At 48.9% G+C, this 26,619-nt stretch overlaps 1 protein-coding gene across 1 annotated transcript; it reads left to right on the forward strand.

Moving 5' to 3' along the window:
- The first annotated feature begins 721 nt into the window (after nucleotides 1–721).
- On the forward strand, nucleotides 722–26,619 carry LOC144137773 (histone-arginine methyltransferase METTL23-like). Its single transcript, XM_077669743.1, has 5 exons — nucleotides 722–1,122; nucleotides 8,092–8,196; nucleotides 11,779–12,016; nucleotides 13,265–13,349; nucleotides 14,294–26,619. The coding sequence occupies exons 1-5, from the start codon at nucleotides 994–996 to the stop codon at nucleotides 14,484–14,486; spliced, it is 750 nt and encodes a 249-aa protein (XP_077525869.1). The 5' UTR covers nucleotides 722–993; the 3' UTR covers nucleotides 14,487–26,619.

Raw genomic sequence — 26,619 nt, forward strand, 5'->3', positions numbered from 1 at the left:
TAATGTTTGACGGGGGGACGGCCAGCTACACAGTGCCCACTCCTCGAATGCGGAAAAACAGCAAAATATTCTCGCTGTTCGCGCTTTTTCTTTTTCTTCTTTTTTCTTTGGGGGAAAAGAGTCCTTTCTTTTGCCGCAGCGTGCTAGCACAAGCAGCGAAGGCCGAATGTGGCCGATGCAACTTACGCGCGTATTAGAAGACACCATGCACCTCACCAGCAACTACAGAGATTTTGCAATGCCAACAAGGTTTTGAGATTGCAAATACATGTATTAAAATGTCAAGTCTACTGTGGTATAGGCTTTAATTGAAAACTTCTAAAAGAACATGCGTTGATAAGGCTGTATGCGATGACTATCAAATGACACTGGAAGCCATAATACTTCAACTTCATGCGCTTAAAATTTGTACTTGCATTTCAAAATTCACTTTGTATTTCAAAATCCCGCCTTGTTTCGCACTTCTGCTCAATGTGAGCTGTACATTGCAACGTCGCTGCCTTGCTTATGTCGCGTGACTGTATGCGAAAAGAATAAGGTAGTTTAACCGAGAAATTAACACGGATTATGAATTCAACGCAGACATCACCGCAAGCGTCAAAGATCGCGTGCGCGCCTGAGATCGCGCTCTTTTCTCTCGCCCGCGCTGCCCGCGCCGCGCAAAGCAGACGACGCAAACAGCGCGCGTTCCTCGGAATTGCCGCCAGGAGCCATCAGAGCGCTGCGGTCGGTGCGGCGAAGCCATTCAAAGATGGGGGAGTGGTAAAGGCGCCGCGCGTCGTGTGTTCTTAGGCCGTTTTTCTGTAGCTTTATTTTGCGCCGATATGTGTTCTTTTCGCCAGGGGCGTAGCCGTTATTGTTCTAGGTAGACGTTTTGGGTCGTGCGTAGATTAGCATGTAGCGCGCTCGCGTGCGGGTAGCGAGAGTCGCTCGAGCGAGGAGGGCACGGCAGAACAGAAGGCGTCCCCTTGACGTCGATCGCGTTGGCCGAACATGGCACTGAGTCGCAAAAAACAGAGGATGAAGCAGCCAGACTACATGGAGAACGGCGACGCCGGTTACAAGACGAGGACGTTCGTCTTCCAGTCGCACAAGGAGTCGCTCACCGTCAAGATCATCGAGGTAAAAGCGCGGGCAACAGCGACGGCCCGCGCTTTTTGCAGTCTTGTCGCGGTGACCGTGATAGGTGGCAGGATAAGAAGTAAAAGAAGAGACACTGTTGATTGGTCTCCTTGATTTGCCAGTCCGGAAGGGTTCTGAGATTAGTTCGCGGGCAGTCCAATCCAGTTTCGGTTTCGTACCCCTAGTGAAAATCTTTCAGCTGGTCTTAACTGGGATCAACTGGTCCCAATGGGGAATTAACTGGTCCCAGTTGGGAATTAACTGGTCCCAGTGGGGAACTAACTGGTCCCAGTTGGGATGCAATTGGCCCCAGTTGGTAGCCGACTGGTCCCAGTTGGTAGCCGACTGGTCCCAGTTGGGAAGCTGGAAGGGGGCAACTGGTCCTAGTTGGGAAGTTGAAATGGGACAACTGGCCCCAGTTGGGAGGCATGGCATGTTGTTAGGCGGTCGTCGCTCTAATTTTGTTAGTACGACCGTCCACGTAGTCAGCGGCCAAGCAAGGCAGAAATATCGTCCTTAAGAGTGGGTTGAAACGACTGTGGTTCACTCACTGCTGCGAGCTTGAAAGGCCCTGTCACGTTGTTGCTCGTCTCACTTACGCAGGCAGCGTTAGTTCCAAAACAAATGTTTGATTGCGCTGCTCTGGAGCACTGTTGAACAGCTATTTTGAACGACGCCGAAACGTTCCCGTTATTTGGAGCGGCGTTTTCGAGCACTTTCATTCGCTGGAAAATCCCCGAGCGTTGCTTTGGGCACACATGCACGTGCGGCATAATTGGTGGTGGTGGTGGTGGTACCAGTGAAATGGCTCGTGCCCACTCAGGGGGACTGGCCAGGAAACGCCGAGAGAAATTATGTAATTTTTGTACGGAAAGAAAATTTTTTAAATATTATAATAGATGAGCAGTAGATGACTAGAGAGGTAAAAGTAAGGAGAAAGAAATAGGTAAAAATGAATACCATTGAATGAAAGTTGGAATTAAGAATCACGAAGAAGGAATGTGGTACAGACGAAGCAGAGAGAGAGAGAAATCTCTTTATTAGTGAGCTAGGCGGCGCGCATATACTTGACAGGGGAATCCAGCAGGGCCCAATGATGTCTAACACAGCAGACGGCCTGATTCCAGGATGAATGAGTGCAACGCATGGCAAAGATCCCCGTGGCAGAATCTCCTGCGCCCCGAATGACAAAATCAGTGTAGCAGACAGCGGGAGGTTTAGCCGGCTGCATGTGTTTTCTAAGTATCTTCGCCTTATAGAGGAGAACCGTTGGCTGGAGAAGAAGAAATGGTTGATCGTTTCTGGTACTTTGCAAAAAGCGCATAGCGGCGACGGGGCCAGATTAGAGCGGTGCAAGTAATAATTTACATTTGGCACGCGACAGCGAAAAGCAGAATCAGGCATACTTTGACGTAAGCACAGCCTACGAAAGCGAGCCAAAGTTATGAGGGAAATGGGCGGCAGAACCTCCACTAATGAAATCTATGGTTGGATGGAATCCCGTCTGGTCGGGGTGGGTCATGATACAACGGGAATAAAAACGCCGACCAGAAATATATTTCGTAAAATAAAAGACGTTTTGGTTCCACACGGGAGCCTTGTTCACCATGAATTCGTCAGTAAGTCACACCTCGTTTAATGTATGTCTAAGAATGTGACGTAGGCCGTGGGAGTAAACTGGAGCCAGATTGCCCTGCGTTCGATTCAATGTTCGCTCCGTTGTCTGTATGATCAATGATTCCAGATAAAGTCGTGACGTCAGGTTCTTCTCTTTTGCAAGAATGCGTGCCGCGCCCCAGTTTATCTCGTGGCCCGAAGTGTCAGCATGCTCAGCCAGAGTGTTTGAAGCCACGTGGCGTTTTCTGACGTCGTAGTCATGTTGTTTTATCCACGAACAAGGCTCCCGTGTGGGAGCCGAAACGTCTTTTATTTTACGAAATATATTTTTGGTCGGTGTTTTAATTCCCGTTGAATCAGAACCTCCACTACTGGACCGCCCAATGCCATTCCCGCCAGCGCATCCGCCGATTCATTAAAGGAGTACTGACACGAAATTTCAAAGCTGAGATAACTATGTAAAACGCTTCCTTTTTATCAAGAGATATCTCCCAACAAGTTTCAACAGCAACCGTTCAGCGAAACATATTTAAAATCCATTTTAATCTTCGCCCGCACGAGAAAGCCCAGAGCGGGCCGACGTGACATCATCTGCTACGTGCCCCAAACTGCCGACGTCGGGGCTCCCGTGACGAAGCCGACGCGCTGGCTGTGGTTGGCGCGCGCCGCTCGGGCGTGTGTACACGTCATGGTTTTGGGACTGACGTCATGCTGCCCGGGCCTGTGGGGACGGCGAAGACCTCGGCCGGTCTGGGCGCGCGCGTCCGCTCGCTCGCGCGCGCTTCCAGAGAGGCAGCGATACGGCAAGAATGGTGACGCCATGTGATACATGCTGTCATGGCGGCCGCTCGGCGTTTTTTTTCTCGAAACCGAAACTGGCACGAATAAACGACGCCGTAAATGAATGTTTACGCTGCGCTCGACCGTCTAATCTGTCATTCTATGATTAGTGGGCTGGCAGGCACGCATAGCAGCGAAAAAAACGTAACATAAAAATTTCGTGTCAGTACTCCTTTAAGCCAGATACCTGCATGTCCAGGTACCCAGACCAAACAAGAAGTTCACGAAGGGAAGAAGGCGATGATAAAGAAGCAAGGGCTCGACGTAGGGGGGGAGGAAGTTGAGCAAGTAAGGGCAGCACAAACAGAAAATGAATCTGGGAGAATTATTGCCTGTTGTTTAGAGGAACCAAGCTTACGAAGGGCGAGAAATTCTGGGTAGAAAGACGTAGTAAAGTTGGGCAGCCGGAGGGGAAAGGCCCAGTCTAGACCGGGAGAAAAAATACCCACGCCTGCCTTCTCCTTCCGGACAGAAGCATCGGTTGCAATAATGGAGATCCTGCAGGAGGCCTGTTAAAAGGTTCAGAGGGAGTAATTTTGCGTTGGAGGGAAAAATTTCATCAAAAGAAATGTCAAAGGGCGACACTCTCAAGTGCGGAAGCCGACAAGAGGGCCAATTTTAATGGGCCAAGTAGAGGTCGTACAAAGACCGCCTGAGTTGTTTGAACCCCGGCCATGGACTGCCGAAGAACAACGAAGGCTGTTTGCGGCCTGGATGTGGGCGATTCCATGGCTCGTAACAATGCATCTACAGTGAGGGCGTGCATGCGTGAGACTAATTGAGGAATGCGGGCTTCCACGTATAAAATTTTAATTGGTACATAACAGGGAAGACCAAGACATAACCGTAGAGCTTGTCTTTCGAGCATTAGCAACGGGTGAAGTTTGTAGTGTGGACTTCCGGAGAACAGTACACATCCAAATTCTAGAATTGGCCGGACGTACATTTCATAAATCATTAGTAGTGTGTCACGGCGCATGCCCAGTCTTTTGTGACTTAGCCCTCTCAAGAATGACATGGCCCGAGCCCCTTTAGTAGTAATGTAATCCATGTGTGGACGCCAATAGAGAGTATATTCGTATAAAATTCCCAGATATTTTAAGGAATTGACCTGAGGAATGTCCTGTTGCTGGCAGCTAAGAGAGATGAAGGCTGGGCCGCTCACTGGGAATGGAAGCAGAGCACATTTGCTGGAATATCGCGCGCGCACTCGTTATTCCAATGATGTGCTTTTTCTTCGACAAAATGTCTGTTTGTTTACGTTGTATACATCTATATTTACGTGTTTAAATACAAGCCTGTATTTTCTGTCAAGAATTGTTGTATTTGAATATTTCACTTTGGGGCCCATATTTTATTGGTACACTGAACATATTTTGCTTTGCCTATTTTAATTAGGCTATCCGTGGTGTTTCGTTCAGATGGAACGATACGAGATGCCAAGCGCGGCCATTCAGACATATCCTAAATGCACCTACAGCAGCTAGTTCCGTCTAGGGGAACACCAACCTACGGCCCCCTGTACAACTCGTGGTGAGAGCAGACTCAGTCTGTCTTAATGTTAACCCAACTGGCCAAACCACGCTGGAGTCACTGGTTATGACTTATTACTATTAGTAATTACAGATTATTGGATGTAACTCTAGCAATGACTACGTGTTCTGTGGTTTCAGTAAGAGGTTGTAGTCTGGCTGGTTGAGGAACAAGCGAGAGACAGACTGCTCTCATCACGTTAATTGTAAAGTGGACGTGAGGTATAGCTGTAACAAAATGATAACCACGGCCTTGAAAAAAGAAAGAATGAAAGAAACGCCTGGGGTTATTCAATCCTGGGACCATACTTCCAGAAGCAAAAGCATAGCCACTGCACTGAGTACCATGGTGCCAGTGTTGTCTGATCAGCAGCATTCGGCTTCCTGGATGGACTTTGCACTTTTTGTCTCATCCGGATGAAACTTTACTGACAACTGCTGTTCCCTCTGGACAGAATCCCACGCACTACCTTTTAATGATCTGATACCTAGTCTCGTTCCCTTTCACCCTATCAAAGTGCGCAGTAGCATATCCAGGTGTCTTCTTTTTTCTCATTCGCCATTCAATATGCCATGTTTTGCCACTGAAATTTTCGCATTTCTCGTGCGAGTTATACGCGTGAAAATATGGTAAGCTGACTTAACTGGGAAAGCAGCACAAGGCCAAGGAAAGCAGGGAGGCACACGGTGCTGCCGTGTGTGCCTACCTACGTTTCTAGCCCCTGTGCTGCTTCGTCTCTTGAGTAACTCGTGCCAACTGGCCCGCTCTACTGCAGTAGACCAGTGTGACTGACCTCTTTCAGCTGTCACACTGACTTACAATTACAGGTGGGATTCACAAAGTGTCTTTGATGTGTATTTGTGTGCGTGCCAAAGAGAAACACTTGATTTTGTGCCGGGGTACAACAAAATGGGCCTCTGAAACACAAGGTGTCAAAACCAAGAAGCATACAACAATGTCAGCGAGAACAACGGGGGGGAAGAAGCGTGTTTGCAAACCTGCTTGCATGCCATTATAAAAAGTTCAATCACAGCCATTGCAGGCTCACTTGAGAACAAAGAAAATGGATTTGATGTCATTTCACTTCTGGCTCAACCAAGGGGACGCCGAGGCACAGATGGCCGGAAAGGTTTCAGCCTAGTGTCAAAACAACAGAATATGTTATGGCAGTTGTCGGGCATTATGTATAGGGTTCTGCATTTTCGGAGTTTATTTTTGAGCAAATTCGGAGGGCGTTTTTCGGAGTTTATTTATTTTTGCAAATTCGAAGTTTTTCGGAGCGTCCTTTCAGAGTACACAGAATTCGGAGTTTTTCATATTATTAGGGTTATAGAGTATTGATCTTTAAGAAATGTCACGTACAACAATAAAAGAAATCAAACAGCAGAGACATTTTTATTGCAGAGTCAATATTTGCAACACTCATGGTGACATCCTTTTGCAACTTGTTGTAGTATATGCAGGCATATTTTCCAATTTTAGTGTCTGTCACCGCAGCACGCTCCTTCCCACTGACCACGTGAAACTTTGAAAATGCTGTTTCGACATTCGCACTAGGAATGGGAAGACCCAGCAAATCTAGTGCGCAACGTGAAAGGGTGGTCCAATCTCGTGCATGAATCCGCCAAAACTGTTGCGGCTCCACAATTTCCTGCACAACGTAGGCCTGATACGCCAGGAACTCTCTTTCTAGCTGGGTAATATCACGGCCTCACTGCACGACCAGTGTGAACAAGTGCTTGTACGTCTCAAACATGTGAGGTAGTTCTGCCTTCACGTTCGGCTTGACGATCTGCACCCAATACCAAAATGAATCGGTGGTGTATTGCAAGTCGTCTGCAATATTTCGTTGGACGTCCTTGTTCCTTCGCGCTTACTCAAACGTTCAATTGTTAGCTAAATGAGGTCAGAAAAGGGCGAATGAAATTCTAGGAAAAGAACATACCCGGGAAAAAGGCCCGAAGTGGAGTGGCAGGGAAGGTGAGAGGTGTTTGACCTTGGTTCGACTATTGTTGCGGGGAGAGATCTTGTTTTTCATGATCAGCGTCCAAAGCGACTCCCGTTGTGAAGCTTGGGAACGTAAGTGGAACGAACAAAAGTGCAAACAAGAAAATAGAATAGGAAAAGTTGCTCGAGGATGCCAGGGAAAGATAAAGGGTAGTCTGGTTTTCACAGGTGGTGGTCCCTGAATTCGGAGTTTTCTGGATAAATTCGAATTCGCAAAATTTTTACCGGCGAGTGTTTTTCGGATTTTATCGGATTTATCCGAAAATGCAGAACCCTAATTATGTAACACCATTGGATTACGATGCAGAGAAAAAATAAAAGTACTGTAATGACATGCACACACTCAAAGCACCTCACTATGCATCATTACCGTAGACATTTTCTTGAAAAATTTTTTGACTATTTTTTAAACCTGGGTTTACCACTGTTGAAGTGTATGATTTTGAACCGATATTGTTTTATATTTCAGTTGACTGCAACGTAAGATTGCTTACCATAGTGTGTTTTTATTTTTTAACTGCCTCCTTACATATGACAGAGTTGGTGATGAGAATAATATGTGTCATCAGCTTTATTGTGAGTCTTCTGTTTATACATGGTAGGCAGAAGCTTCATGTAGGAGATCTTGTCAGCTTGAAGGTATTTGCTCAATTATGATCTAGTCTGGATTTGCATAGCAACCATGATAATTTAAATGTATGCACAATTTTTTTTGTGCAGCACTTTTGTGAAACACTGTAATTTGTTTTATGTGTGGCTGTCCATACCAGAGCCCTGTGGCCCTCCATAGCAGACTGTTGCTGCGAACATGCGATGTGAGGTGTAAAAGGCACAGCTACGGAGGTTCTTCCGTGCCGGAGCTCGCATAGCGCTCCCGAGTGATTGGTACTCAAACGGCAGCGATGGCTGGTGGGTGTTGCCTGTGTGGGGACTGTAGACGCAGTCGTGCCCCGTGCGACGCTCCATTTGCAGATGCTGGACCCCAGCTACGGCATGTACGTCTGGCCCTGCAGTCCCGTTTTGGCCCAGTACCTCTGGTTCAACCGGGAGCACATCAAGGGAAAGCGCATTCTCGAGGTGACACACTCACGACATGCTGCACGACTGCCCCCTCTCCACACCCTGTCAAGTGACGCGCAACGTTTTGTGCTCCAGTGTTGTTGTAGGTGGTCGTCTTCTCGGGACGATATGCAACACTGCGTAGTGGGCATATTATCACTCACAGTTCTTCCACATACACCAGTTGCAAAATTTCACTTTGGGCTCCAGGCCATGCGAGCACCGCTGCTTGGTTATAAAGCGCTTTTATAAAGGAAGTGTTAAGGCATCTAAGTGACGAAAACTGCACTTTGCTAAGCATTTACTCAATAACGCAACTTAATGCTTTTCAAATCAGGGTGCACTAAACTGGGCGATGTTTACCCGTGTTCGCACGGTCTGTCGTTTATGGCTTGCGGCACTTAAGAGAGTACTACACTGTCTGTCACCAGATGAAAGGCCAGTTGACCTGCAGCATGCTTGCCCAGTTCACCCACGGGGGGGGGGGGGGGGCCTCTGGGGAGTTTTGCAACTGGTGACGCTGGTGTCGCCTTAATCTTATGCGGCAAGTTGTTCATTTTCTGGCCAGGCGCAATATGACAGTGATAATTCGGGGGCCAGAGAGGGGAAGGGTGCAGTTCTGCTGGACACCCTTGGTGTGCCCCTGTGTCTGGTGCAGAGGTGTTTTCAGACCGCTTTCCGCAAGCGTGCCTCGTCTGCCCAGTGCAGGGCCGGGCTTCCGTGCTTGAATGGAACGGCGATGCTGTCCAAGAAGCGAGTGTGCACTGATGGGCTGGACCCACAGAGTGGTTGTGTGCAGTTGAGCCAGACCGACCAGCGAGGGCGCTTCCAATGCCGTCCAGCTGCCCCAGAAACACAGGGCTGGGCTCGTGGGACGGGAAAGGCAGCTCCAGCTTTTTGCTCGCACGGGGACCGATGGCGGGTGGGCACCGCAGGAGCAAAAAACACTGGGCAGGGAAGGGGGGGGGGGGGGGGGGGGGTCCAGGTCGTGTCGCCTATTTTGACACTGCCCTGCGTAGCCGATCCGTCTGCAAAGGGGAGCCTCAGAGAAGTGGCTGGCTCTGTTCTGTTCATACCGTATACAGTCAACTCCCGTTAATACAAAGTCCATGAAACCACAAAACACTTTGAATTAACGACTTCCAGTTAGGCAAGGAGCACGGGAACAGAATCCTTATTGATCCCTCTCTTTATGATTTTGTTCACACTATCAACTTTCGTCGCCAACTCGAGCGTGCAACACTTGTGGCTAAAATCGGGGCCTGAAGTGCCCACCACACAAACTGCTCACACAGTGCTGTGCGCATGAAAGAAGGGTGAGGGCCTCAGAGAGGTACGTGTGACGCTGGCTCAGTTGCGACAGTGTCGGCACCAGTGGAGAACACAGTGCTGTTTTTGTGCTGGAAAATTTGTAATTTTATTGAGGAATGATGGTCCACTTTATGCTTTTTATTAAGAAATAACTTCCAATTAACCGATATATGTGATGGGTTTCAGCTTTGAATTATTGAGCAATTTTTTCTACTGGATTGCGTGTAAAACTGCCATGACGAGCATGTCACATCTAATTACGTAAAAAGTTCAATTAAGCGACTTTCAATTATCAAGAGTCAACTGTATACTCAAATCTAGGCTGCCCCTGCTTCTCAGCAGACTCCTGATATTCGAGAGGCCGCCAAAAAATAAAAGAAAAAAGGGTTGTCTGAATGTATGCCGTACAAAGTAGGCAAGGATGACAACAGCTGTTGAACTGAAGTGGCATCGATTAGCCACGTGCGCATGCTTTCTCAGCATCATCATTGTTGCTGCCTTCGGTGATAGTGTCCCCTTTGTACCGGTCACCCTAGTTCTTCGGTGCACGCAATATGCAGTGCCATACAGTGCATTTGCAATGCTGCGCTTTTGGGACAAGCTTGAGGTCAAAGTTTCCGCGATGTCATTCCAGGCTTGTCTCGAGGCTACCTCCATTGCAGGTGTTTCTTGCATCAGTGCCACACTGCTGCCTGGCGTGGCGGTTTGACAAGTTCTCTGTGCCAGCACAGCTTTCCGTCTGGTGGGGGCACCATAGTGACACTGACGCTGACGTAATGGCGCCAAGCTGGCAAACTTCTTGCGCTGCCCAGCCAATACAAAGCACCGAGTGGGCGCAACCAGAAGGGCAGCCTATCGCTTATGCCTTGGTCTGCGCTACGGCGGCGCATGCTAGTGGCTACATCGTTTTATCCTTAGTGGAGCCTTTAGGCGGCGCTAAGTGCATCCCACTTTTCTGACAAATCCTCGAATCTAGGGGGCTCGTGATCTTTCGATCTTGGTTTTTTTAAAGAAGTATCAGCTAGAATGGGGTATTGAGCGTAAAAAGTTTGCCTCCCTCGCAGACAAAAAGGGCTGCTGCTCCCTCGTGTCAAATGTGCTATCTCTGTCCCGACTGCCGTAGGAATGCGCTGGCCTTGTAGGGTGTGTACAGAACCTTGACATTGTTTGTTGCAGGCGCTGCTGTGCGTCTCTGAATGGGACCGCGCACGCTGTTATCTTCTCTCTGTTGGCCTCTCGATAACCGCATCTTTCATGGGCAGTGGCCCACCATTGTGCGCTGTTTGTGCCTTGTGTTGTGTCTGGCAGCTGAGGTGAGGCACTCGAGGGTACCTTTGTAGCGGGCACTGGGTCGAGGTCTTTTGGCGCCAATGGGGATGATGTCGCGTCATGTGGCTCCTGCAGTCATGCAAAACTGCAAATGTGACATGCTGGGCAATGATTGTTTCCAATTTATGACACCAACTGTCAGTGCCAATACTATTTATACACGCACCTATAGCGCCCTCTAGGGGCATTTCGTAGGGGGGGTTTACTGTACAAGATTACAAAAGCTACTACATGTAGTACAATACACACTGCAAATGGACAGTTCAACAGAACACGGCAAATGGTATAAAATACATATTCAGGACAATTGCCCTTAACACCAAGAGCTAGCTGTCAAAAATATCTAGGACATCAAAATGCACTACGTCAAGACATGGCTTTTTAGAAACGTGGAAAACACTGAGTGGGGCGGTAACAACCTTCCCCGGACGGCTATTCCACTCGTGCGTTGTTCGAGGAAAAAAAATCTGTTTTCGAAAGCGTTTGTTCGGCACATATGCGCGCATACTTTCGAAGCATGGTCCCTTCGGGATGACATGTAGCTAGGTGACTTTGCATAGTTATATTTATTGATGCCTGTTTTGGCACGGAATATGTTACAGAAAAGAGACAATCGGATATTTACACCTCGGATGAAAGTAAGGGCCATCCCAGTGCACTTGAGCTGTTCCTGAAGTTGCAGTTGTTGCATTTCGTGGTCTATATTGCATTTGCAATCTATATATGGAGCCGTTGATGTGTCCTGTGGTTTGTGTGTGTGTGTGGTGAAAAAAAAAAAAAAAACAGTTTGTGGCGCATACCCATACAGTAGCACATATTTGGAGGCAAGAGATTGGCCGAGGCTTGGTAAATCTCACCTCACCAAACATGTGGTCCCAATCAGCCAACCGGCCCAGCTCTACTAAATACCGACGGTGAAGAAGAAAATGCGCCCCCGTGCCCTTCCCCGTCTCCTGGCAGATTGGGGCGGGCACGGGCCTGCCGGGCATCCTGGCGGCCCTGGTGGGCGGCCGGGTGACCCTGTCGGACAGCTCCCCGCTGGGGCTCAAGAACTGCCAGCGCAACGTCGAGGCCAACGGGCTGACGGCCAACGAGGTGCCCGTGGTGGCCATCTCCTGGGGCCTCTTCAACCCGGCCCTCTTCCAGCTGGGGCCCATCGACATCATCCTTGGCTCGGACTGCTTCTACGACCCCAAGGGTGAGTCTGGGGGCATTGGCCACAAATCGGCACCTATCAGAGCCAAACTCTGCACAACAACGAGCACCACAGTCGCCTCGTGGTCGGCAGCACTCTTGCATGCTGCTTGGTGTAACAGAGCCTCTGGTTTAACCAAAAGCTCAACCCAAAAGGGGTGTCTGTTCGATGGAGGGGTGGCTCATTCCTGGACCACCTGTCAGAGGGGGCTGGTGTTTTTGCGTGTGTTCCTTCCTCTTTCTTTGTTGCTTTGTCTGCAACGGATGTGCATTGACAACCTGTGTAAATTCACGTTGAGGACCAGTGGAAGGCAGACATGCCAGGATGGAAAGAGGGGGGAAAGATTTGGGAAAGCAGTAAATGTTAGTGCAACGTAGGAACTGCAGAAAAAAAGTGATTTTAGAGCAAAGTGTTAGTTGTCTCACTACTGGCATCTGTCATGCAAACACGCCCTGCATGAAAGCCAACTTTCTCTGATGATGATGATGAGTGATTGTGGGTGAAGTGAAAGAAATCCCAGGCCATCTCCACTAACGGGAAACTCGAAAGTAACGTGAAACCTGTATTATTCTTGGCACCTTGGTGCTTTTGCTCACGAAGATAAAACCATTGGGGGGTAGAGGTATACAGTTTTGCTGTAAAAGTCTCGTGTCTTTTAAGCATGATGTGTTCTGGTGCGAAGCGTTGCAAAACCAGTGTCCCATTGTTTTACTACCGTGACTACATGAAAAAATGACAGCAGGAGACGGTCATAGCCCGAGCCCCTAAAACAAAAAAATGCCTGAAACAGCTTTCGTAATTTTGAGAGAATACACGTGCAATTATGCTGCTTCCGGCGTCACCCACAATCAAGCTGCTGAGTGAAAAAAGTGGTGTGGTGTAACAAAGTCCTTTCAGTAAAGGTAACATGTTTATCGAACAGGGAACCATGTGTGGTACCTAAGTAGTTTGAAGTCTTTCAGTTGGTATGTTTTGTAAATGTGCGCCAGAGTTGCTACGATGGTTACATTTTTGTGTTCCTCTGTTTGAAACGTCGACTGAACAGCCAAGCTCTGTAGAATGGCACAGGTAGAAAATTGGCGCCTGCACATTTTCCCCCATGTGCAATGTGCTGGCATTTCTTCTTTGATTTCGATTTTGATTGATGTTTGTTTTGATATGGGGGAATTAAGGTGAAAAGCCCCTTAGGCTTAATTACCGAGGTCTTTTCCCTGCTCCTTCCCCCCCCCCCCTTGCTTCCTCTTGTGGCAGACTTTGAGAACATCATTGTCACCGTGTCCTACCTTCTGCACCAGAACCCGCATGGACGATTCTGGTGCACCTACCAGATACGAAGGTGAGGCTGCGCTCTCAGTCTGGCTCACTCATTCGGTCGCTTCTTTTTTTCCGCCCATGCATCCACTCGCCCGTCCACTGAAAACAAATAAGGCGCACAAGATATGCCCTATCTACTGAGATCTGCATGAGAAGGCACCCAGCTCTGGGCAGTTTGGAGCCGTAATGAGGGTAGTTGGGTGAGTTAATCTATGTTTGGCCTCATGACAGTGCAAAGGACAGAGCGTGAGATTAAGTGGCACAGGAGTCCTGTGCTGAAAGTGCAGTGCCTGTCCCGTGCCATTCTGCCTCGTGGTTTCTCCCTTTCGCTGCCATTGTGCTGGAAAGATCCAAGCATTCCTGATTTCGAGTGGAAAGTTGCATTTTATGTGTTGGCGGTAGGGGAGGGGGGGGGGGTGAGAAATAAAGAAGGAAGTGAAGCTGGTCTGCACTCTGACTTCCCCACTGCTTAGGGGCTGTGTTGGTGCCTCTGTGGGGGCCAGTCTGTGTGCACCACTAGGAAGAATAGGGAGGTGAGGTTGAGAGGGTGAGAAGACGGTTGACCGGCAGAGTTACATTTGGGTGCGATTGCGTAGTGATTATGACGTGCAAGATGATAAACATTGCTGTGAGATAGGGGTACGAAAACAACGAGAAGGGAAAAGAAACACCCGCTCAGGAATGCGCTGCAACAGCAGGAGGACGTTGCCAAGCAGCGGTGGCAACAGTGGAACGCAATCTGTTGCACAATGGGGAAGACGGGGGTGCTCCAGCAGTGCAGCCCATTTTTTGATGGGCTGACCACCTGAGCTGGCTAGGCCCTGTCAATTGCTTATTAACCTCCGGAAGCTGTGCACAACTGGCATTCGCGGTGTAGTGCGTGCGGCTAAAGGGGCGAGTCTTTCCCCTCGCTGTTGGTTGTGCTGCCGGCGAGTGAGTGAGGGTGTGGCCCCTGTGGTGGTGCAGTGCGGAGCACTCGATGGAGGGCCTGCTGAAGCAGTGGAACCTGGTGTGCGTCCAGGTGCCCCTGGAGAACTTCGAGGCCGACTCGCCCAACCTGGCCGGCTCGGGCCTCCCGGGGCAGCACACCGTCGAGATGCTCGTCATGAGCGTCAACACCGCCGTCGAGGCCACGGCCGCCGACAAGGCCAAGGCCTAGTGCCGAGGGGCCTCTTGTGGTCATGCGGCACCTGTTCTTCGTTGTCTGGACAGCGTGTCTCGGACCACTGCACAGGGTTTCACACTGACACGCACGTGCTAGAGGGAAATCTGGGGCCAGTGGGCAGGCGCTTCAGCGAGCCTGCCACCGTGCACGGGGTGGGAAGGTTCCACCATTACCTGGAAAGTTGCCTGTGGCTGCAACAATGTCATTGCAAAAGATTATCTAAGGTTGTCCTATCGGCAGAGTAATGGAGCTCCCAAGTGTTGATTTCTCATGGATAGCTTGGAAGCTTCATGCATGACTACTAGAAGAAGAAGGGGGGAAAAAAGTAGTAACCCTTTCTTGTTGATTTTGGCTTTGGAAAACAAGCCACGTGTGCACTAGCCCAGCCAGGCGGGAGAGGATGGCTGCCAGCTGCTGTGGTGGCGCCCATGACGGCATGCGATGGCAGCAGCAGGTCTCCCTCTAGTATGCATTGGTGTGAAATGCTGCGCAGGTCCCCGACAAGCCCAGCCCCCTTTCACTGGCACACTCGTGCGTGGTGGGGTCCCTGCCATGACCGGGGAGAGAGGTCCCTTCAATTCAGGCGTGGAGGCGGCTCGCAAATTCCGATGGGGTGCCCAAGGCTGCACTCGTACTGCAGCGTGTGTGCCTCAGTGCAAGCCTGGAAACTTGCTCGGGGTCATTGCTGAGGGCCGGCAGCGCTGCTTCCTTGCACAAGCGGCAGAGGTAGAGCGATCTACGCCCAGAAATGGAAACCGGTGCAATCGGGGGGGTCCACACACTGCTGGCCTGCAATGCTGTGGTACGGCTTTGGAGCAAGCAGGTAAGCAGGCTAGGGGAGGGAAGCAAAACAGCGGTTTTCCACCCGCTACTGTGCAGCGCCCATTTGTGAAGGCCTTGAAAGGGCCACAGCACTGGTGTGGTCGTTCACAATTCATCACGAGGGTGGTAATAGGGATCATTGCAGTGTCAGAAAGGAAGGACTTACAGCGACGTGCATTGGAAGCTTCGGCTGCACAGTTCCCCGTCACGTTGGTGCTGCCCCTGTGGGTGAGCATTGCGATTAGGCAGCCCTGCCAGGATTTTAATATGTATCTGTCAGGGGGGACAGCATGGATATCACCAGCAGGGACACTGTTACACTGAGCAGGTGGGACTGTGGGAATCGGCCTCACGCTCCACCGGAGCCACAGTGGCGATCGAGTGTCCGAGGGTGCTCCCGTGGGCCAGAGGTTTTCCAGCGCTGCATTCATTCCAGCAGCGGGCATAGCCATTCCTGCTGCCCGTTTGTATCGTCTGGCCTTTGATTTTGTTGCGAAGTTTGAGGCACATCTCTGGACCAATCCGAGTGTTATTTCTGTCATCATATGCGGTTGGTTATCAGTCCCACAAGAGCTTGTTGGCATTTTGCGCATTTTGATGGTTTCTAAGAGTTGAGCTGCCTTCCACAGATTGCTACCATCGTCGTCATCAGCCCTGCTTATGTCCACTGCAGGACAAAGGCCTCTCTCGTAGGCTTCCATCCGCTCCGCTCCTTGCCCCCGTAGTGTTCTCACTGCATCCCTCCATCGCACTAGCGGAGACGTCCCTCGGAGCAGTGTGCCTTCTCACTTACCCGCCATGAGTTCAGCGTCGACTGAGCCACTCCTTGCCGACACGAATGGAGTGTGCACTGAGCGGGGCGTGGGCTTCTCTTCTGTCGATGACGATGGCCACCAAAGCTTTTCTGAGGAGTGGGTGTGGATCCCACACTTGTGCCACTCATTTGCCGGTCACTCCGCACATGTGCGCTGCCAGCAGGGAGTTGGCCAACGACGGGGGAACGGCTGCAGCCGTGAAACAATGGTGTCCAGTTTTGCTGGACCCCCATTTGATCAGTGTGCACCCCCTTCCTTATCTTGGCTTTCATTTGTGTGTGGCAGCCTTGGAAAAGTCGAAATTTGAAAGCAGTTCACACAAGAGAGGGAAAATCTCTGCTGGGCAATCGTGGCTAGAACATGACATGTTTGAGTTTAAAACGTGTCACCTAATAATCGGGCTGGCAGATTTTGGTTCACGGAGAAATGAAACCCCAATGCAAGAAACTGCGATGAATTGGGCCCTAGTTTTACTGTGCTCCCCGTACTGTAACATTACTGTCATGTGCCAACAGCTTTGCTGTAGCATGGTGTGACCACTGAAAATGAGGTTTAGAAGTGTAGTGGGGACATGCCAGACATGCCGACTACTTTTTGACATTGTTTGGCGTGAAGTGCCCTAGGAAAATTAAGATTAACGCAACATTTGACCTCTATGCTGCCGCTATGGCACTGGTTGCCCAGAATTGCATGGCCACCCTAGCAGGTCTCATCAAAAGGCAAGCTGCATTAACTTGCCTGCAGTAAACTATGGAAATGCCGTCGTTGTGAAGGATGGGGCATTGCCCAAAGCACTGAACACATTGCTCTTGAAGGTCAAGGGAGAGCTGAATTAGGAGGCTTTCGCTGGCAGAAGGGGAGCTCAGAAATCGAGGCGTGCATTGCAGGCGGTGCGAAGCCCCACCAGTGAATCGAAGGGACCTTTGCTCTGCTCGCGATGGGCCCTGCGGTCCTCTCCCTTCGATCCACACTTCACTGACGAGCTTGCTGTAGCACCCAGGCGGTGCCACTGCTGTGACGTTTGGGCCGCCTTCGCCTGCATCTTTTTCGAGGATTTTTCAACTCTTTTTCGCGCACTCGACACCACATTGCCTCCACCTTGAAGCAAAGTTCTTTTTAACCTTGTTACGCTGACACTCAACTTCCATGTCGTTCCTACATCTCGCGGACCCAACTGATTCTGCTGTATGTGTGCATATGTCTATGTGGGCACTCGAGTGAAGGAGGAAAAAAGGAAATGATGATGTTTGCAACTTAACAAGAAGGATCATGTTGTGTGGCACAAGTTTCTTCCATGAAATATCAGACTTTTGTCATTTTTTTCTACTAAGATCTATTTCTCAAGTTTATCTACACACTGGGTATTTTAACACGTTCGTAAATATTCCATGTTTGTTGCTGATGGGGCAGTGTGTCCTGCCGCTGCTGCTTCCGCCACCACCGTTGCAGAGAAGCTGCTTCAGAGTTATTCGCGATTGCTGCATATCAGTTAGGAGAACCGCATCTTACTCGAAAGAAAGCGATGAGGCAAGCTTGACCAGCTTTGTTTTTCGAAGCTAGTCACTGGATGCATGCGCTGACGGCATATTCACTCAACCTCATGCTGTAGCCATTAGGCTTGCTTTGGGCGGGACGCAATCTCTGTCTCAATTGTAAACAGCAGCTGTACATATTTGTAAATGCTTGTAACGTGTGCACAAGTCAAAAATTGCCCCTCCTACTGCCTCACCACAACCAGCCGTGACTTGTCGTCACACAACCCCCGCTTATCCAGCTTCCCTTGCCAGTGCTGGCTTGCTGGGGCAGCGCATATTTTCTGCTATGCCAAAGCGCTCTTTGATACTGCCTGTTTTGTACTCGCACTCGGTGTGCATTGCAGATCTGACGGAGACTGGATGTGAACATTGGATTTGAAAGCAGAGGCAAGGTGTAGTGCTATTTTTCATGGACACGCTTAAAGAAAAAAAAGAAAAGGGAGAGAGAGAGAGAGGGCCACACAACATTGCGGTACAAAGCTCTAGGGCCAACATCAGCATTGATGTGCCATTGATCATTTAACTTAAAGGGACACTGAAGTGAATTTGTCAGGCTCCCATTTTTCCTTGCACTGCGTAGACTGGTTCAAATGAACACACTTCTTATCGTTTATCCGGGCGATGAGCGGATATTTATTTTACAAAGTCTGAACGAAGAAAAACTACCACGCACGGTTTGCTGCGGCTGCACCCACTAACCGTAGTGACGTCAGGTAAAGGTGCTACGTGATTGGACGATGTCCAAGACTAGCATTCAAACAAGTTTCGGTTTCAGCTCTGTGAAACAACATGCTTGACATCCGATGTTATCATTGGATGGGCATTCTCGATATCAATAATCGCCATACCGCGCTTCTGTCATGTTGTCGACTGTAAAATGCCTCAGATAAGACTACCAGGTCAGCTTGGAATCGTACCAATCACTAGCCGAGGCTTACACAGTGGATGAATGCCCTCCGCGTCACTGCAGACGCTCAAATGCCATGCGCTTTTCCCCCATATTTGTAGCTTGCCTCACTCATGCCTGCATCGTAAAAAGTGTGTTCGCACCAGGCCAAGGGTCTGCTGATTCTGGCCTGTGCCCACTGCCCGCAAGCAGTCAGTGCTTATGGCAACAGTACGCCAACGAGAACTGGCTAGCGCGTCAGTGTCAGTCTGCACGGGTTCTGCGAACTCGCTCGTGGGGCAGTGAACGTTACGGCCAAAAAATGGTGAACTCAGTATAGAAAACAACTGTCAAAAACGAAGAAATCTACTTACAAGAAAAAATAAAAAGGCTGTACCCTTGGGGATTCAAACTTGCGACTTGCAAAATAACATTCCTAGCGCTCCAGACCACTCGACCAAAAGCCAGTGCTGCCAGTTCTGGAAACATAAGGTGTATAATGTATAACCAGTTTACACTTTTATTTAGTTTTAGCATTTCAGGCAGCTTAGATGACTATTTGTTGTACATATAGCGCTTGGGCAGTTTCCACAAATCCCACAGTTTCCCAAATTTCCACAATATCTCACGTCTAGCAATTGCATTTCATAGACGGAAAAGCGCTCGCAGATGTTTGGCCGTGCTGCTGACCGCTGTTCTTGTTCACCCAGCGCAGAAAAGTGCTTCCTGCACCCTAGTTTTACGCTGCACAGTAAAAGTATCAGTTGATTTTATTTCCTTAGTATTGACTTTGCTGACTCTTCTCCCGCCTTCCATTGCCCTTAGATTTTCCTACTAGCGTACCAGTCAGCGAAGCGTCGCATGTGCGCTTGTGCAGCGCTTGTGTGGAGCGACCTGGACTTGGAGCTTGATACAGTGTACAAACAAGCAAAAGGCACGTTCTTCCTTTCACAAACGTGTCGTGACTTAGTTTAAACTGAGCGAACGAATTGCGACGACCCGTCGGCGGTCAGTGGACTAAACGCTGGGCCGACTGACTCTGTCGGAAGGTAGGCGAGCCGCGCAGTAGCGCAGTCAAGCCAAGTCATTTTTTCTTCTTGAAAACGCCACAGAAAATGGGTGAGGATGCAGAGAGGAGGACAGCATTTTACAATTGATTTTTCTACTAAATGAATTCGCGTAAACGCACCCGGAGTGGTCGAAACATGGCCTATGGACTCCGGACTACTATTTGCGCTAGAAATCCCGCAATGTTTACAAATCACTTCAGTGTCCCTTTAAAGCAGCCTGGAAGAACAGCTGCTTTGTATTGCACGGAGACTAGCACGAGAGTTTGGAAAAGCCATTTTCTTAGGCATTTTTTGATTATTGGGAGTTTGTAATAAATACGTGAATGGCTTGTGCTCCCACAAAAGCTTGGGAGTGTCTAGTGTTCACCTCAAACTGCAGACGGCTGTGTGTGTGTGCCAACGCTTGCACGGGCCGTGTCATGTGTCTGGGGACCATTAGACCTGTTGGCAGAGCAAACACAGCACAGCAATTTACCAAGGAAAAAGTGGGCACCTTTCAAGCAGGAAGGCTGTGGAATTCTTGTTGCAGTCGTTGACAATTTCGGACTCGTAAAGCAAAAAGGCACTGGGGTGCATATGCCATCTGCTGCTCAAATTCCGCCTCGCCTCTGTAGCCAGTGAAGATATTACGTTCGCTCCAAACCCGCCTGCACTGCTGTGGTGTTATCGAGTGCTTCTAGTGCAAGCTGTTTTTCCCGGTCACAGACGCATCCTGCATCGTACGACAGCTGTTGCCATCTAAGTGCCCGTTACCGTTGCCTTTTACCTTGCTTTTGTCCTCAACTTTGCAGCCTGGTGACACTGCTTCACCTGTTAAAATTATGCGTGCTGTTGACGTTCTCCAAGAAATGCCAGCTATTGTCATATATTCACCAATAGCGGGTGACTTGTACGAAGTGCCAGTATTAAATATCCGAGTGAATTTCCTCTGCGAAAGCTACGCCAAGTAGGCTATGTTTGCACAAAGACTGTGCTTCAGTAGGGAAGTCCTGCTAGCATTTTACCTCGCAGAAAAACCGAAGTCAAGGGGCATGCATGTTGAAACCGTATTTTGCCCGTGAAAACACATGATGCTCCCCCAGTGTAATGTCATCTATTCAGTTACCGAGGTGGTGTTGCGATCACTGGGAGATTGTCGGTACTACTCGCATCGTTTTGCCAACTTGCTCATTTCTTGCATGGCGAACTAGTGGTCCTCTGTACTGACGCGTATTAGCAGTTGGAGTCACTTGTTATAGTGCTTTAAAAAGTGTATAGCCCTTGACTGCTGTATCTTAAGTCAAGAGCAGCGTGCCGTTACTAAAAAAACTTGTTTTGAGATTTCACCGTATGGTTAGATATCCCTTAGGTAGTCATTTTGGCATTGACGGGGGAGAACAGCCAGGGAAGGGAAAAGAAAACAGCCTCACTTGTTGATGATGGTCGTTCACTGTACAGACACCTTGTTTACTGCAGTCTTCAATTTAGTGAGTTGAGTAGGTATTTCACTTTGCTGTGGCCATAATACTGTGCATTTAATGTTGAAGCCAGGCACTTCTTAAAATGCTTTGGCTTGCTGACACATTGCTAGCCTTGGCAGTGGCAGAAAGCAAAACCCGTTTGAGGTCGGCCCTTTTGGCTGTACATGAGGAGCTACCCAAAAGCAAACATAGGTTAATTAAACTGCCTTTTCCCAGCACCGCATGGTTTCATCGCCAGTGAGCTGTCCCTGCGTTTAAGCGCCTGCAGTGAAGTCCCAAGGATGGAATTAAAACCATGCTGATTGGTGTGAGCCAGCGAGAGGCACGAGATGTCAGTGCGAGCAGTCGGAAGAAGTAGGCTGTCGCTTCGTCTGGACTGTGGCTGGTTCCGGAAGGGTGCATAGCTGGGAGTGGGCAGGGGATGAAGCCTGTAGGGGAGGGGTTGTGTGTGCCTGGCCGGCTCAAGACCCGTGTAAAGCCATGGTGGCCACTGTATGAGTGACGGAAGTGGGGAACCCTTTTCTTAGCAGCTGGACGGAAGGGGCCTTGTGTGGGCTGGCACCAACACAGGCAGCTTTGCTTTGAGATCTTCAGATTGGCAACAGTATGAGCACTGGTCAGATTTATTTTTTGAGGCCATCCCCTATTGCGAGCTTTGTTTTCACATAAATTTGTTCCAAAAAAAAAAAAAAAACGAACAGGCGGTACAGACAGCTTGAAAAGGTAATTTGATGGCACAAATGGTGTTGAAGCTGCATCGTGTGCTCTGTTCAGTTGCTTGGTAACTGCTTTGGCAAGCCGAATCCAAAACATGATCCCAAGCCCTTCAAAGGCCACCAGTAAGTAAGCAGCCAAGGTATCTTCTGCTAGGCATGAGGAGGTCAGTGGGTTCAGCAACATCAGGCGGCCATTGAATGTTCAGGAGAGTGTAGGTTAGCCTTGCACTGCGGCGAGCCTCGTGGCCAAGGTGTGACCTTGGGTGTACATTCAAAGTGTGCATTTGCAGCGAGGTGCACGGCAAGCTCAGTTTGCCTGGGATGTTGGCACAACCACTTGCACAGGGCAGTCGCACACTGCATGTACTGCCGTCCACAGGCTTAGCTGGAACATTAGATTAAACTTCAGCATGGAATGCCTCAAAAATTCTGATCAAAAGCTGTTCCAACGAATCTGGATGACTTAAATTCCCCCTTAAACTCGAAAGAAGTGCAGCGGCTGGGACAAAATTACCTGAAACCGAAGCAGGAGGATATGATCTGTGGGTGAAGCTTTGCCCCAGCTAAGACAGTGGACGACTGCAAACAGCTCTAGGCTCATCATAAGACAGCTACATTGCAGATGCACGCAGAGGATGCATTTCTGAAGTGAAAAAATGGTCGTAATTTCTGCACATGTTTGGAGCAAAGCCATGTATTCTGTTATCTCCCCATATAGAAGGGACTTTGTTGTTCCCGATTTGCAAGAACTTTTGGGTAACTCCTCTTATTCCTTGCATGCACACCCTTCATGCTGCCAGGAGAAATGTGCAAGTATCTCGTACGTACATCACATGGTATAGCCTAGAGGGGAAAAAAAGTTTACCTGTAGCTCAATAGCTCGGCATTTAGGGTCCTTGGAGTGCTCAGTCCAGTCTGGGGATCCTTCCAAGCTTGTAAATCCACGATTTTTATGAACCCACGTAAAAATTCAGACCTGCACGGTTTGAGAAGAGAAAAAAAAAAAAAAACGTTGGGGGTGTCCTCTTAGCCCCTCTCTGTCCCAGCCCACTCGATGTTTGTTGTGCCTGAAACGTGTTGCTGAAGCCTGTTTCACACCTCATTCTTCCAGGGAGAGATGAGGAAAGCCGGAGGTATTTTATTTAAGCTGGGAATGGCGGCTCTGTGCATGGCCCGTAACCGCCACCAAACAGCGTGCCCGCACCACTGCTGCCGCCCGGTTGCAGAGCACGGTGGTGGCCCCTCCTGTACTCTCGCTCATCACGGCTTGAATGGTTGTTTCTGTCTCTGCGCCTGCCCACTTGGCAGGCGTCCCGTGGCTTTGTGGACACGCCTTCTCACCACGGTCCCTGTTGCCCCTCCCCGGTGTTGAGGGAGTGCCCGCAGAGGCCCGACCACACCACCCTCTCTTCCTGCACACGCACGGGTGTGGAAGGGCCGCCCGACCACTGCTCTCTCATCCGTCCCCACACCACTTGAGGAGCCTGCCCACGGGGTGATGACCTGCCGAGGGCGTGCGCGTGTTCGAGGGGAGGTCTCTCCTTTTCCCAGGGCGTTTGCATCGGGCCAGAAACGTTCTGAACGCAGTGACAGTTGTGTCCGGACGGAAAAAGAAGAAGAAAATGTTCAAGTTTAATAGGTTGTGCATGAAATCGCATGTATAGACCAAAAGGGATCTGATGGTTAATCACATTACGAATTGAGTGGTTAGTAAATACAGAATTGCATTTTTGAAGGGGCGTTATCTGTCGATTGCACGTTAGTGATGTTTCTCGGGAGTATCTGAGCAAAGGCTGTGAACACAAGCACTTTTTGTGGGTTTGTGGTAATTCATTTTATTTCTGCATTCATTGTTGGACTGTTTAGGTTAATCTGAAGTGTGAATTTCACGGGGATTTTTGTCTCGTTTTGTTAGTGCTGCGCAAAGCTGGGGTTTATTTTTCCCTGCTAGCTAACGCGAGGTTAAACTGGCAGATCCAGTTATCGTTGACAGCATGTGCGAGAGGATTTTGTCTACAATGCACCTTATGCTAGAGTGAGCGTTCAGGCACCTAATGCAATTGTTTTTGTGTTTTGCCATGCAAAAACAAAATATCATTTTTTCCCAAACAGCATTGCATATCAGTGGCTAAGGTATCTCCGAGGGCTTCACATACTGTCTATTTTCACTGCTCTCGTGCAGGGTATCAAAATGGCCTCAGGGTGGCCTCAATATTTACAATGCACGCACGATGCAAGAAATGCGTCTTGGTCCTTAGAGACTGCATCTGAAGATGAGGGACTCTTTCCAGTGTACTGGGGCACCTGCACTTTGTTCGTGACACCGTTGTTGCAGCATCTCCACCATGCCTAACCATGGGGCACACAAATTAGTGCAGCTGGCAACCAACGAGGCTTGTGTTAACTAATCATTTAGCAGACGACAAATGACCACTTGTCAGATGGTAATAACCAACATCTCATTAGTGCTTTCTTGTTTTCCTGGGTGCAATGCTTGTTCTTGGATTTTTTGTGTAATTTTATCCACCAATAATTTTTGATCACTCTGTGTAAGTTTTTTGCCACAAGTGTGCGCTGTCAGTGCAAAATTTTATGATTAAAAAAAACCAAGCTCCATGTGTAGTTCAGTGATGGTATCTTTGTGGTCAGCAGCCTTCTCAGTGCTTGACAGCTCACTATGTTCCAATAAGCTGTGGTTGGGCCGAGAGATTTGTGCTGCTATTTTCAATGGAAGGGAAAGAGTCTCTTATGGCAGTTGCCTTTCTCGAAGTAAGCTTACCACCGTTCTCGTAGGCAGCACTCCTCCTTTGTGTCTCCAAGCCTCAAGAGAGCCCGTCGAAAGGGTGAGGTTGTCGTCACGTGTGTGTGGTTGTGCATTCTCTCCAACGCAGACTTCCCGTGCACGTTTAGAGGTTGTGACTTTCTTGCCTTGCTCTTCTACTGTGGGTGAACTATATGCTCGGCGTGTGCAATGCCGTATTGCACGTGTGCGCATATTACACATGCTTGATTAGTGCACAGGAATTAAAGTGCAGGTCTCACCAGGACTTGCCAGCCCTGAGGGAATATCCGACATAAAGCGCTGTGCCAGCCAAGACGCATTTCCAAGACCGAGTGTCTGTTTCACCGAGTATTATGTTTACCAGCATAGGTTGTCCTTTTTCTTTTTTGTGGGTAGCAACTGAAATTGTGGAAAGTGCTTCTCTGCAGTGAGTGTGGCTTTGGATTGTGATGTGCTGTTTCAACTTGCGTTCATTTCTCCTACGGGTGAAGCCTGCAATGTCTTGTGGGTTTCCCACTAGCGTGTAATTGGGTCAGGGTATTCGTGAGCTGGTGTATCTGTGAGTGTTTGTGCTAGAGCCTTGTTTTTAATTTTGCACATGGCTCATAGTGTCCTGAGTAGCGTTTGCGCAGTGCTCAGAAGTCTAGTCAGAGAGTATTGTCTGGTATAGCTGGCCTCCTACGCCGTGTACCAGAGCACGGGTGAATAGATTCTTGTTTCTTTGAAGCGCAGCTCCACCCAGTTTACTCGGCATGTTTTGCAAATATGCGTTTGTCTCGTACTATGCAAGCTTTTGAGATTCGTGTATAGAACGTATGCCATGTGGCTAGACAGCATTCACTGCAAAGCACATTTTGTTGTCCACCAGGTTTAAAGGGGAGAGGGGTCTCGATGGGCAAGATTTATTTATCCCATTCCGCGCTTGTCCAAGCAGCTTCCACCATTGAAGGCGTTGAAATGTTGGGACTGGGAAGGGTATTGCTCTGCTGCAAGTGCCGTAAGAGGGAAAGACTTTGCGGAGTGGAGGGAACGATGGCGATTGCTCATTTTGTTGTGTGTGGCGTAAGTTACCTTTTTGGCTTGCCGCTTTCTACACAGTGTGTGCGTTGATTAAGCTGTGCCTCGACTTTGCATACATGCGCTTTCAAGCATTGACGGTTTTGTTCCCCGACTGTTGTACTGTGTCCTTGTGTTTGGTTTCCTTTATGTTATCTGCCAATGCACTGTACCTGTGGGGGGTGTCTGCTATTAAGTTGATAACAACTTCTCACTTTCTATGTACCTCGTGTTTTTTTAAATTAGAATTGGAATATGTTCGCGGCTTGTGTGACTTCTTAGCATTGTTTTGAGCATATTTGTCACTCTGTAGGTGTGAACTCCGCGGTCACTTCAGAGTGGCCAAGCAACTTTTCGAGTCTCATTGTACGTGTGTAAAGAAATCCCTATTACTCGATGACGTCATGTTGCGGTGTTGTGCCATTGTGTTGTCTATTTTCATAAGGAAATTGAATGCCCCCATTTCAAAATAAGCATGCTATTATTACTCGATCACTAGCATATTCTTGCCTTATATTGCAGGTGTGTTGCTAACAAAAATCATAAGTACTTGCGGATTTCTCAAGAACGTTGAGCCTGTTTATGGTTCATAACTTATTGCAAAAGACATTGTTTTTCAACATTGCTGTATGGGAAATACAGTAGAACCTCGTTGATACACTTTTTGAAAAAACCCAAGGGAGGAACATACTATCTGGGAAGAAATGTACCATGGGGCATTGTTAGTGTTAACGATTGAGAGCCTAGTAATCGGGAAATCGTATTAACCGGGAACGTATCAATGGGGTTCTACTGTAGACCATACAGCCTCAATACAGGTGTGTGGGAGGGAGAGCAATTGTATCCCACGCCCTGTTTTCAGCCCATCTAGTCTCTGTGCAAACAGGCTCTTATCAGCCGGCCTTGTGCCGTGTGTTGCTGGATGACAATGTTGACGCGCAAGTGCATTAGTACTCCTCTGCATTTGTGGTTATTATTTGCCATT

The sequence above is a fragment of the Haemaphysalis longicornis genome, unplaced genomic scaffold (assembly GCF_048455015.1).
Source record: "Haemaphysalis longicornis isolate Haplotype H1 unplaced genomic scaffold, Haemaphysalis longicornis Haplotype H1 scaffold_5, whole genome shotgun sequence".
Taxonomy (NCBI): Eukaryota; Metazoa; Arthropoda; class Arachnida; order Ixodida; family Ixodidae; genus Haemaphysalis; species Haemaphysalis longicornis.